Raw genomic sequence first — 13,013 nt, forward strand, 5'->3', positions numbered from 1 at the left:
TGCACTTACACACATGCAGGCAATACACTTATATACATAAAATAAAAATAATAAAATATGTTTTTAAAAAAAGTTCTGCTGGGTGTAGTGGCACATGCCTTTAGTCCTAGTTCTGGCACAGGCAGTTAGGGCTGGGGCTATAGGGAAACCCTGTCTCAGAAAAAAAGAAAAAAGAAAAGTTCCAGGGTAGGCAAACTATAAATACTGGCAGCTCCCTGGAGGAGGAAGATGAAGATAAAGAAATAACCCTGACATTTGTAAACAGGAAGTGTGGTGTGTGTGGGGGCGGTGACTTCAGAGGAAAAGAGAGAGAAAGCTCACAGGGTCCAGGACGGCGTGCCCAAGGTATGGCCAGTGTTCCAAAGAAAGAGAGAATGGGAGAAGGAAAAAAAGGAGAGGTTGTGCTTTTCTAAGTTGCAAAAGGCTTAGCACAAATCCGTGGCTGTGTCTCCAACAGCCACTGCAGCAATGGTGGAGTTGCTCCTGGAGAACTTAAAGCAGGCACTTGGCAAAATCTGGCTTAGTTAGATGCGAGAAGACAACTCGTTTTTGTTTGGAGATAGCTTGGAAGTAAGGAGACCAACTAGTTTACTGCTGAAAACTAAACTAGACTCACTGATGACTAGGATGTGTGTAACCATGGAGATGAAGGCGGTTTCAGTCATTTTGAGGGAGCATGTTAAAAATTGCTGATTCGTGGGAGAGTTAGGAAAGGACCCTGCGGGCTTCCCTTAGGCAGAAGCCTTTTCATCAAGTAGCCATCCTCCTCCTAGAGGAGCCTGCATCACTTTCAGCCCTTCTGAGTAGGGAACTGAAGCTCGGTGTTGCCTCATCCATCAGTGACTGGTCCAGTAGAGTATGTGTCTTTCAATGAGACCTGAGGAAAACTCCAGGTTTTTTTTTTTTTTTAGGACTTTTAAGGAAGTTGTGCCACTAATTAAAACACAAAGTACAATACAGCACAATAGAAACCATTCTTCCCAAAATGCTTCAACATAAAACCAATTAAAGGAGCCAGCTGGGAAAATGGTTCATCAGATAAAGATGCCCTGACCCGATCTAAGTTCCATCCCCAGACCTCACAAGGTAGAATGAGAGAACCCCTTACTTGTCCTGGTTGTATTGTTGAATACAGGATTCACAACTGAGTGAAACTGCTGATGACAGTTCTCCCCCAGGAGCCTGCACAGCACCTTCTGGCACTATGAGGGCTAGCCAGGAGGGAAGAAGCTTCCAGTCTGTGTTGAAATTTTAAAAATATTTTAAAATTTATTTATTTTTCCAATTTCATGCATATATACAATGTATTTATTTTTTTTAAAGAGAGATTGGGGACTGGAGAGATGGCTCTGCCGCTTAGAGCACTGGCTGCTCTTGCAGAGGACCTGGGTTTGGGTCCCAGCACCCATATGTCTGCTAACAGTGTCAGTAACTCCAGTGCCAGGGGATCTGACACCTTCTTCTGACCTCCGCGGGCATTGCACGACACGGGTGCCCTTACACACATGCAGGCAATACACTCATACAAAGAAAATAAAAATAAAATGTTAAAAAATGAGTTTAAAATCACATTTTAAACAATTATTTTTTGATTATTATGTGTATGAGCGTTTTATGTGCATGTATGTAAATGCCTCTCGTAATGTGTGTGGATGTCTGGTGTGGGTGGATGGTGGGCATTCAGGTGGCAAACTTCTGGCACAGGCAGTTACACGTCAAGAGCGCTCCTGCTGAGAAAATGGGGGATTTGGGTCTTTGGCGAGGCAGGATGTAACTTCTCCCCTTCTTTGAGAAGCAGGCACTCATCGCTGTTGGCGCGCTGGGGTCGTCTGTGGGCGGACTTGGGAAAGAGCAGTCCCGGAAGCCAGGTGGAACCGAGGCTGAAGTAGCAGGGCGGGTAGAGCCAAGGACCACAGCGACACCTGGCTCTGGCACCAGCGGCTTACCAGCGGAGGGGCGTGACCGAGAGTCGGGGGCGTGGTCTCGAACCAGAGGCGTGGCCTCCGGATCGGAGGGCACACGGCGCCGGTGTCATGGCGTCTTCCATGCTGGGCTCGGCCTACGGCTGGTGGCGGCCCGGAGTCGTGGGCCTATGTCACCGCCGGCCGCCTCGGGGTCTGTGGGCGCGCGCGCGGCGGCTCCCGGGGACCACGGCGGCCCGGCGCAGTGTGGCAGTGGCCAGCGGGCCGGGGGCCCCGGGCTCCGCCCACTACTGTCTGGAGCTGCTGCGGTGAGGCTCCGGGCTGCCCCGGGTTGTCGCGGAGGGCCTGTGGGGCGGGCGGGGAGGCTTGGGCTGCGAGCTGGGCTCCGGGCTCTGCTGGGCTCTGAATCCGGGTACCGGGAGGGAGGGAGGCTGCTGTCCAGTTCACGTGGCTACGAAGTCCTGGCAAGATTTCCTTGTCTGCTCAAAGCATTTCTGTCACCTTGCCTGACTCTTAATTTTAAGTGACCCTGGAACCTTTGCAAACATAGCATGTTGTATTCGTAGAACAACTAGTAATTAATTTTAACATCATTAACTAACTTTGGGTTCAGCACTATTAAAAGTAGTTTATAGGGGGCTGGAGCGATGCCTCGGCGGTTAAGAGCAGTGGCTGCTCATACAGAGGACCTGGATTCGGTTCCCCGCACTCCGTGCCAGCTAAAACTCCAATTCCAGGGAATCCGATGCCCTCTTCTGGCCTCCACGTGGCATTGAATGCCCGGTGCGCTTATATGCAGGCAATACACGTACACATAAAATAAGTGAATAAAAAACTTTTAGTTTACAGACGCTGGAGATGTAGTTAGGGAGAGTGATTGCCTAGTATACATGAGGCCCTAGGTTAGATGTCTAGTATCTACAAAAACCTGGCACAGGTCTGTAATTCTGGCACTTGGGAGGCAGAGGCAGGAGGATCAGAAACTCAAGGTTATCCTTGGCCACAGACCAGCCATAGCTTCTTGACACTGTTATTGAAAAGAAACCAAAACAAAACAGTTTACAGCCAGCTGTGGTGGTGCACACCTTTAATCCCAGCTCTTAGGATGGAGAGGCAAATAGGAGATGGAGGCCAAACCTGGTCTACATAGTGAGTTCCAGGCCAACTGGAGCTACAGGGAGACCCTGTCTCAAAAGTTCACAAGTAATTATTTAACACTCCTTACAAATTGCAAATGACAAATGTAGACTGACCATCTAGGATTGTGAGAATCAAAGTGTTTAGAATAGTGCCAGGCACATGGGTTATTATTATCTTTCAGTATATGGACTCATTTCACATTAGGATCAAGGCAGAAAGGAATTTGCCTGAAATTTACCAGAAGAGCTTCATGAAGTCAGGGGCTTGTGCTTTGTTCACCTCCAGAGTTTCTCCTTAGTTGGTCCTGCCTTGGAATTGAGGCCTATGAACAACTATAGCTTAACAGTACCCACCCACCCCAACCCTGCAGTCTTCCCTTCCTTGATAATAGTAGTATCTGGGTTTTTTAATTTATTTTATTTTATGTGTCTGAGTGTATTGTGTAAGTGCACTGTTTTGTGCAGTGCCCATAGAGGTCAGAAGAGGGCATTGTATTCCCTGGAACTGGAGTTACAGATGGTTGTTAGCTGCCATGTGAGTGCTGGGAATCGAACCCAGGTCCTCTGCAAGAGCAGTCAGTGCTCTTAACCACTGAGCCATCTCTCTAGCCCTAGTATGTGGTTTTTAAATACCTGGTTTTAAGTGCTTCTGAAAGATACTAGGATAACTAAATTACCTTGGATTTGATTGGGCAAGTAAATAAAAAACAGTAGATGTACTTCAGTGTTCCTCTGTTATTTGGGATTTTTCCCTCCCTCTCCCTCTTTCCTCCCTTCCTTTCCCATCCCTCTCTTCCTTCATGGTCTTCTATGTAGACCAGGCTGGCCTTGCACTCGCAGAGATCCACCTGCCTCTGCCTCTCTGTGCAGGGATTAAAGGTGTGTGCTCTACTAAGCCCAGCTCTTTCATCTTTTTTTTGTTTTGTTTTATTTTAATGAGACAGGGTCTTGCTATTAGCCCAGGTCTGCTTGGACCTTGAGACTTTACTGCTGCAGCCTCCCAGGTTCTGGGATTACAGGCATTGGCCATCGCTCTCCCATGTTTGTTTGTGGTGGTTGTGTTTTCTTCATGGTTCTGGAGATTGAACTCAGGACCTGGTGATACTAGGCAGGCTCTCACCAGTCAGGTATACCTACCATTATTTTTAAAAGACTGATTCCTAGTATGTTTCACAGGATGGCTTTGAACACTTGGGTCCAACCAGCCGTCTGCTGAAGCCTCCTGAGTATACTTTATTTAGCTCATCATTCTTTGGATGCTTAAATTTCCATAGACTCTGTTAAGCCTTTTTCTGGTATTCTTTTGACAAGCCTCTTCCAATCTCTGAACATATTCTTACCTTATTCTCAAAGTGTCTCGGACTTGTTTTGGATCTTCCCTGCCCCGGCTTGGGGCAATCATTCTTCCAAGAAGCCCTAGGAGGTCTTAGGAACTAGTATCTGGGTTCTTGGTATTATTCATTGATGCTGGGAGTATAGAGGGTATGTGTACTTCTTGAAGCCTCTTTCAGCAAATGCTAGAACATACACACACATATACATACACTACATTGGTTTCTATGTCTTAATTTCTCTCTCTCTCTCTCTCTCTCTCTCTCTCTCTCTCTCTCTCTCTGATCTTTACATTTCCTGTGTGTGTGTGTGTGTGTGGTAATTTGCTTAAACTATTTTCTTCAACCTCCCCCCTCCTCCCTTTGTTGGTGGTATGTAGACAGTCTCATGTAGCCTAGGCTACAAACTCCTGGTCCTTTTGTCTCCACCCCTGAAATGCTAGGATCACAAGCATGTACCAACATGCCCAGCTTTGAGTTCATCTTTTGCAGTCCATTTGAATAGAAACAAAGTATTCTGAAGCAATTAAAATTATAAATGCTATATAGATTAAAATAAATTTGTTTTTTGTCATGTTTGGGGTAAGGGACAAACACATTTTTCATAATTGTAGAGAAATAGGTTTATTTCAAAGGTTTATTTATTCCTTATGTGTATGTATGTGTGCCTGCAAGAGTTTATATGCGCCATTTGTGTGCAGGTGGCCAAGGAGGCCAGAGGGTGTCAGATCTCCTGGAACTAAAGTTAAAGGCAGTCATGAGTTACCTAATGCAAGTGCTGGGAGCTGAACCCAGGTCCTCTGCAGGAGCAACAAAAGCTCTTAACCACTGAGCCATCTCTCCAGCCCCAGATAAGTATAAAATTTAAGAAATATCAGGCCTACTGTGAACCAAAGCCTCATTATTTTCAGTTGATTTTGGTCAATATTTTGTGTGTAGTTTGTTTAGAGACAGGTCTCACTATTTAGCCCTGGCAGATCTAGAACTCTTTATATAAACCATGCAGAACTCACAGAGATCCACCTGCCTCTGCCTCCGCCTCCCAAGTGTTGGGACTAAAGCCATGCCTGCTTTTTGGGTGTAGTTTGGAAAGTAAAGACTTACTACCATTTTTCTTTTGTTTCTATTTGTTGCAGGAAACGAGATTATGAAAGTTATTTATGCTCCCTACTGCTCCCTGCAGAATGCCGAAGCTCTGTTTTTGCACTGAGGGCCTTCAATGTGGAACTGGCTCAGGCTGGTATTGAAAAACCTTAAAGTATTATTACAAGATGGGGATACAATGTGTTTAATACTGAACAGTAAAGACAGGGCTGTAATTTATGTTAGACAGATGTGCTTAAAGTCTCTATTAGTGAGTTAAGCGTGGTGGCACACACCTTTAATCCCAGCACTCAGGAGGCAGAGGCTGGCAATCTCTGTGAGATCAAGGCCAGCCTGGTCTACATAAAGAGTTCCAGGCCGGCTCGGGCTACAGTGAGGGAGACCCCTGTTTGTTTGTTTTTTAAAGTCTCTGTTAGTCATTTCTTTCTCCTGCTAACAATTTAGGCTTAAATTCAATACCCAAAATAAAGCTAGCTGTTGAATTTAATGTTTCTGGAAATGATATTCTAGACTTTTATATTTCTTTTTCTGAGTGTATTACAAAATTTGCAATTATCATTGCACATTTGTTTGTTAATTAAATAAGCTAATGAGAATCTGACTACTTTTTCTAAAAGTTGCATACTTTGTGTATAGCCCAAGCTCTTTTAAGTTGATTTTTTTTTTTTTTTTTTTGGTCTTTTTGAGACAGGGTCTCCCTGTAGCCCCAGCTGTCCTAGAACTCACTGTGTAGACCAGGCTGGCCTTGAACTCACAGAGATCTGCCTGCCTCTGCCTCCCGAGTGCTGGTATTAAAGGTGTGCGCCACCCACGCCCAGCCTAAGTTGAAATTAAAAAAAAAAATTATTATTATTTATTTATGTGTATGTGTGTATTGCCTGCATGTAGGTAAGTGCACCTGTGTTGTGCAATGCCCGCGGAGGACAGAAGAGGCTGTCGGATCCCCTGGAACTGGAGTTACAGACAGTTGTTAGCTGCCACATGGGTGCTGGGAACCTGGGTCTTCTGTAAGAACAACCAGTGTTCTTAACCACTGAGCCTTCTCTCCAGCCCCTTAAGTTGAAATTTTAAAATCATCGTGAAGTAAGGAATGGACTCAATTCTGGCAGACCCTAGATTCTGCCAGACTGTAGAGCAGAAGGAATTCTGGAAAACCTAGATCCGGACTCACATTTGTCTCAGAATTACAAAAGGAGACAACTGAAATGTGTAGAAATGAAGTTTAGGTAGAATGGCCTTGGTCTTCACAGAAAATCAGAGGTCAGATAATGGGGAGGGCTTAGTGTCTTGAAGAGAGTGGCAGGTCTGACGCAGCTTCTTTACAGAAGTAGACATGAAGGAGAAATGAGTGGAAGGGTGTAAATGTGGTGCTGAAGCACAGCTGAGACACAGCCATGACTTCAGTCTACTAGGCCAGCTTTTTTTCCCTTCTAGTGTGTTCCTAGAAGTCATGGGTCATGATCCCCACCTCCTCTGCCATCAGGTATGAACTACATGACAGCATGTTAAGTCATCATAATTTAGCTATTAACACTGTGGTCTTTTATTATAATTTTTAAATGACCGAAATTCTGTTCTTAATAATTAAATCCCCGGAGTTGCCCTTGAACTCTATCACTTGTTAAGAGTATATTACTACTACTTGGCACATATGGTCTTGTTCATCTACCCATTCAACAACTATTGTTGTCTAAGATAAGCAAGACACTGTTTTAGGCTTTGTGGGTAGCAGTGAATGAAACATGCAGTCTCTGTGCTCAGCTCGTAAATGATTGTAATGGATCAGATCAGACACAGGCTCTAGAAAAAACAAAGCAGGTGAAGGGGGCTGGGGAGGTTGAGTACAGTAGGGGCTCCTATTATTTAGGGTGGTCAAGAGAAATCTGATCGAGAAGATAGCATTGGAGCAAAGAGTCAAAAGAGGTTAAGGAGCAAACTGTGCAGATAATGTGGGTAAAGAGAATTCTAGGGAGGAAAAAATAGCAAGGGCAAAGGTTCTGAGGTGTCAGTGTCTGCTACATTCAAAGAACAGAAGCCCAGTATAGAACAGAAGCCCAGTATGGAACAGTGGTGGTGAGTGTGTGTTGGGGGAGGTGGAGATGAGGTTAGAGGCATCTGAAAGGTAAGGTTTTGGAGACCATACTGCCACCTCAACCTTTACCATGGGTGAAATGGACAGACATTGGAGGTCCTGAGCAGATTCATCATTTCTTGCTCATGTTTAAAAAGGTCATCCTTGGGGGCTAGAGCTGTAGCTCAGTGGTGGGGCCCTTGCCTAGCATGTACAGGCTTTGGGTTCAATCCCCAGCACACCCACCAAAAAAAAAAGTAGGAATAAAAAGATCAGCCTTGAGCCAGGCATGGTGGCTCACCCCTATATAATCTTGGCACTGGGGAGGCAAAGGTAGGAGGATCACTGCAAGTTTGAGGCCAGCCTGGTCTAATAGCAAGTTCCAGGCCAGCCTGGGCTACATGATAAGACTCTGTTTCAAGATCACCCTTGCTGCTGTATTGCTGTACTATATGCCATTGGAACCCAGAAGTTTGCTAAGAGTTCTACCCTCCACAGATTCACAGGAGTTCAAGGAGCAGTTCCTAGAGAAACTTTTTATTTGGAAGTAGTTTTACAAACAGAAAAATAAGTATAGTATAAAGAATACCCGTATTCCTTTTTGTTAATATTTTGCTCAATTTGCCTTATTAGTACATTTGTATATATGTACACAAACACCTTGAGTACACCATAGTCTTTATTCATATAAACTTGAGTATATTTTTATAAGAATAAGGATATTCTTGGGGCTGGAGAGATGGCTCAACAGTTAAGAACACTTACTGTTCTTCTGGAGGACCTGGGTTCAATTCCCAGCACCCACATAGTGGCTAACAACCATCCATAACTCCAGTTTCAGGGGATCTGACACCCTCTTCTGGCCTCTGTGGGCACTGCATGCACTTGGTACACTTATATACATGCAGGCAAAACACTCAGACATATAAAATATAAATAATAAGACATTTTAATTTAAAAAAGAATAAGGACTTTCTCTTACATAAGCACAGAACAGTTAGGAATGCACAGATTTAGCACTGCTACATAGTACTTTCCTTTGATGGACCATCTAGTTTCCAGTCTCAGCAGCTGATCTAGCAATGTCCTTTACGGCATTTCTTTTTCCTTCCATATAGGATCCAGCCCAGACTGGCTATTATGTTGTTTTGTGTTCTTAGCGCCTGTTACTTCACTTTCATTGGTTTTTCAGTGCTGGATCCAAGGCTTTGCATGTGCTCTGCACTGAGCCACAGTCACAGTCCTTCAGGCTTCTTCTAAAGTATTTTCATAACACTTTTTGTGTTTTTGAGACAGGGTCTCCCTGTAGCCTTAGCTGGCCTGGCACTTGCTATGTAGTCCAGGATAGCCTCCATTTCACAGAGATTCCTGCCTCTGCTTCTTAAGTGCTGGGATTAAAGATATGTGCCACCACTCCTGGCCAGCTCTTAGCTTTTTGAGATAGGGTCTTCCTATGTAATTCAGGCTGGATTTGAGGTAGCCCAGGCTGACCTCAAACTCCCCATCCTCCAGCCCCTAACTTCTGAGTGCTAGGATTATAGGTGTGTGCTACCTTGTCTGTTCCAGAAAACCATTCTTTTTGCTTAGTATTTTTTTGGTCTTTTTGAGACAGGGTCTCCCTGTAGCCCCAGCTGTCCTGGTACTCACTATGTAGACCAGACTGGCCTTGAACTCACAGAGATCCGCCTGCCTCTGCCTCCCAAGTGCTGGGATTAAAGGTGTGTGCCACCACACCCACCTTTATTAGTATTTTTAATTTTTACATGTGTGAGTGTATTGCCTGCATGTGTGTAAGTGCACCAGCATCATGCAATGCCTGTAGAGGTCAGAAGAGGGCGTCGAATCCCCTGAGACTAGAGTTATAGACAGTTGTTAGCCACCATGTGGGTGCTGGGAATTGAACTCTGGTCCTCTGCAAGAGCAGCCACTGCTCTTAACTGCTGAGCCATCTCTCCAGCCCCATGTGTGAGTGTTTTGCCTACATGTAAGTGTACCATGAACATTCAAGGGAGGCCAGAGGGGGTGTCAGATTTCCTGGAACTGGAGTCATAGACAGTTGTTCCCTGCCATGTGTGTGCTGGGAACTGAACCTGGGTCTCTGGAAGAATAGTTAGTGGTCTTAACCACTGAGCTATCACTCTAGCCCCCAGATAGTTAAATAATCTTTTACAAAATTGCTTGGGGACTGGGAAGATGGCTTAGTAAACTGTTTGCCTTGTAAGCAGGACCTGAGTTTGGATCCCCAGCACCTGCATAAAAAGTAGAGTGGCGGCTTGCATCTAACCTAGTGTCATGAGGGGCAGGTAGAAACAGGCAGATTGCTAGAGGCCACTGACCAGCCAGTCTTGCTAAATTAGTGCTCCAGGTTCAGTGAGAGACTGGTTTCAGAAAATGAGGAGAGTAAGACACCAGACATCAACCTTTGGCCTCTATACATATGTGCACAGGCATGCATACTGCACATACACATATATGTACACACACCACAGCACAAATTATTAAAAACATGAATTAGCTTAATTAAATGTTTAGTCCAGGCTCCTTCTGCCCCTGCTGCCAAGTGTATTGCACCTCCTGGCTGTTCATGTTGCCTGGGGCCTGGACTACCACCCTGTGTCCCAGTCTATGCTATTCTTCCTTATCCTGAAACCCACCTGCCTGGAAAGTTTTCCTGCCACCAGCAGCTTCTCAGTGACACAGTGGCAGCTGCACCGTGCAGTACTCATATCTTTAAGTATGTTATTATTAGGAATATGAAGGTAGGGAAGTCCTGCTTGGTTCATGAATTTTTCAAAAACTTTACTTAATTTCATATATATATATATATTTTTTGGTCTTTTTGAGGCAGGGTCTCCCTGTAGCCCCAGCTGCCCTGGAACTCACTATGTAGACCAGGCTGGCCTTGAACTCACAGAGATCCACCTGCCTCTACCTCCAGAGTGCTGGGATTAAAGGGGTGCGCCACCACGCCCGGCTTAAAATTTTTTATTTATGTGTTTGTGTATGCTGTGTGTGTCTGCAGAAAGAAGAAGGGGTTGGATCTTGTGGAACTGGAGTTACAGAAAAGGTTGTAAGCTGCCTGATGTGGGTGCACAAACAATTAATCTTCAGATTTGGGATACCATAGTACAGGAGTGGTTTGGAGCTGTTTCTTGGAGCTATGGCAGCTGGGTATTCTTACAGTATTTATCACTTGAAGTACATCAAATCACTTAAGCAGCTGGTTAGTAGATAGAATCTCAACAATCCAAATACTCACAGGAAAAGGGGGCAGATTTGGAGGCACAGATAGGTTAGAAACGAAGAAGCCAATTTGCTGAAGAAAATGGCTTGTTTTTGAACTTGCTGCACAAGCCTGACAACTTGAATTTAATCTCTGGAACCCACATAAAGGTGGAAGGAGAGAACTGACAAAGTTGTCCTCTGACTTTTGCACATGTGCTGTGGCACCCATACATACACTGCATGCATGTGTGTGCACTCACACATAATAATACATTGTTAAAAACTCTTCTAAAGCCAGTTTTAACGTAATACTAAACTGCTAAATAACTACGTGTAACCAGACAATCAAAGGCAAGTAATCACTCCCACCTGGTAAATCTAGCCTTGTCCCTCTGCTATTTTGGTTGATGTGTCACCAGTATGTAATTTAAAGCCAGCACTGCTGCTGGACTTTGTTTTTGCCTTCCTTTTTGGCAAGACTTTCTCACTCTACACCCTAGTCTCTCCAGCCTTTCCACACGTGAAGTTTTCAAGGATGTCTGTTGTAATCAGTAAGTTCATTGCTGTGCAGTGACTTCTCTTTTTTTTTTTAAATTTTATTTTGTGTATGAGTATTATGCCTGTATGTAAGTACACCTGTGTGTACAGTACCCGTGGAGGTCAGAAGAGGGCATATCCCTTGGAACTGGAGTTATGGACGGTTGTTAGTTGCTATGTGGGTGCTAAGATTTAAACCCAGGTCCTCTGTAAGAGCAGCCAGTGCTCTCAACCTCTGAGCCATCTCTCCAGCCCATGTACAGTGACTTCTGATGATAGAGAAGGCTCTGTAGCTGTTTTTATTTTGTTTTTTGATAAATTCTCTGTTGTAGGGTGTGACATTTTCCTCCATGAGGTTTGCTCCTGTCTTAGTCTTGCACAGTGAAAATGTCCATTTATCTTTTCCTCTTGTGCTTAATTAATAGGTTTATTGTTTATTTATATATTATTTATTTTTTAGACGGGATCTGATGTTGGAGACTGGCCTTAGACTTGCTGTGTAGCTGAGGATGGCCTAAACTCCTGCCCTTACCTCCTCAGTGCTATTAGCACTATTAGTCTGCTATTAGCACTATTAGTCTGCTTTATGTGATTCTGGGAATCGAACTCGGCTTGTTACATGCTAAGCAGGTACTTTATCAACTGAGGGACATACCCAGCCCCTTACCTTTTTTTTTTCGAAGCACCATTTTATCCTTTTCTCATTAATAGAAAGTAAATAGGTATAAAATTTGGAGGAGCTGAACTACTAATGCATTGATATAATTAATTTGATTACACAGGGTCTTACTCTGTCCCAGGCTTGCCTGGAACTCACCACATGCCTAGGGTGGCTTCAATCTCATGGCAGTTGTTTTCCCTCAACCTCCTAAATGCTAGAATTATGGACATGACTCACCACACCAGCTTGTGTATTATTTTAATGAAAAAGATAAATTAATTAGTGTCATTGGGGAAAGATGTACATAGAATCAATTTCATACTTTGTGGTGTACAGTTCTGTTGGCTCTGAAAAATATGGAGAGTCATGTATTGGCCACCATAGTAAAGATGTAGAATAGTCCATTAGTTCAGAGGTCCCCTCAAAATACTGGTTTTTGATACTCTAAGTGGTATGTTAAAAAAAATTTCTTTTTTCAGTACTGAGCTTTGAACCTAGGGCTTCCATGCATAGCTAGGTAAGCACTCTATCTCTGAGCTATATCTCCAGCCTGTAGTTTAAAAACTCTATTTACAGGTTAAGGACTCAGTCTCTGAGAAAACAATTGGACTGATGCGAATGCAGTTCTGGAAAAAAGCTGTGGAAGATATATACTGTGATAACCCACCACAACAGCCTGTGGCCATTGAACTCTGGAAGGTAAAAAACCAAGTAACAAAATCCCTCAAATACACACATTCGTATATATGTATACTCACATATATATGTGTGTATACTACTTTTAATTTGTAAGAATATTATTTGAGCCTTTTTTAAAAAAGATTTTATTGGGGCTGGAGAGATGGCTCAGCGGTTAAGAACACTGGTTGTTCTTGCAGAAGACCCGGGTTTGAATCCCAGCACTCACATGGCAGCTAACAACTGTCTATAACTCCAGTCCCAGGGGATCTGACAACCTCTTCTGACCTTGCATGACACGGGTGCACTTACTTACATGCAGGCAATACACGCATACACATAAAA

At 44.0% G+C, this 13,013-nt stretch overlaps 1 protein-coding gene across 10 annotated transcripts in view; it reads left to right on the forward strand.

The window, feature by feature from the left end:
* Positions 1–2,016: 2,016 nt before the first annotated feature.
* Positions 2,017–13,013, forward strand: part of Ndufaf6 (NADH:ubiquinone oxidoreductase complex assembly factor 6) — a 29,089-nt gene continuing 18,092 nt past the window's right edge. The window contains exons 1-5 of one of the 10 annotated variants that reach the window (XM_029570802.1): positions 2,098–2,230; positions 5,094–5,632; positions 6,931–6,979; positions 11,790–11,959; positions 12,567–12,689. In XM_029570802.1, the coding sequence (XP_029426662.1) occupies positions 12,603–12,689 (87 nt within the window). In that variant the 5' untranslated portion in view covers positions 2,098–2,230; positions 5,094–5,632; positions 6,931–6,979; positions 11,790–11,959; positions 12,567–12,602. Of the gene's footprint in view, positions 2,231–5,093; positions 5,633–6,930; positions 6,980–11,789; positions 11,960–12,566; positions 12,690–13,013 lie in introns of all 10 variants that reach the window. The other 9 variants (XM_029570798.1, XM_029570804.1, XM_029570799.1 and 6 more) reach the window with 9 other exon arrangements.

The sequence above is a fragment of the Nannospalax galili genome, unplaced genomic scaffold, assembly GCF_000622305.1.
Source record: "Nannospalax galili isolate Female #2095 unplaced genomic scaffold, S.galili_v1.0 scaffold183, whole genome shotgun sequence".
NCBI classification, from domain to species: domain Eukaryota; kingdom Metazoa; phylum Chordata; class Mammalia; order Rodentia; family Spalacidae; genus Nannospalax; species Nannospalax galili.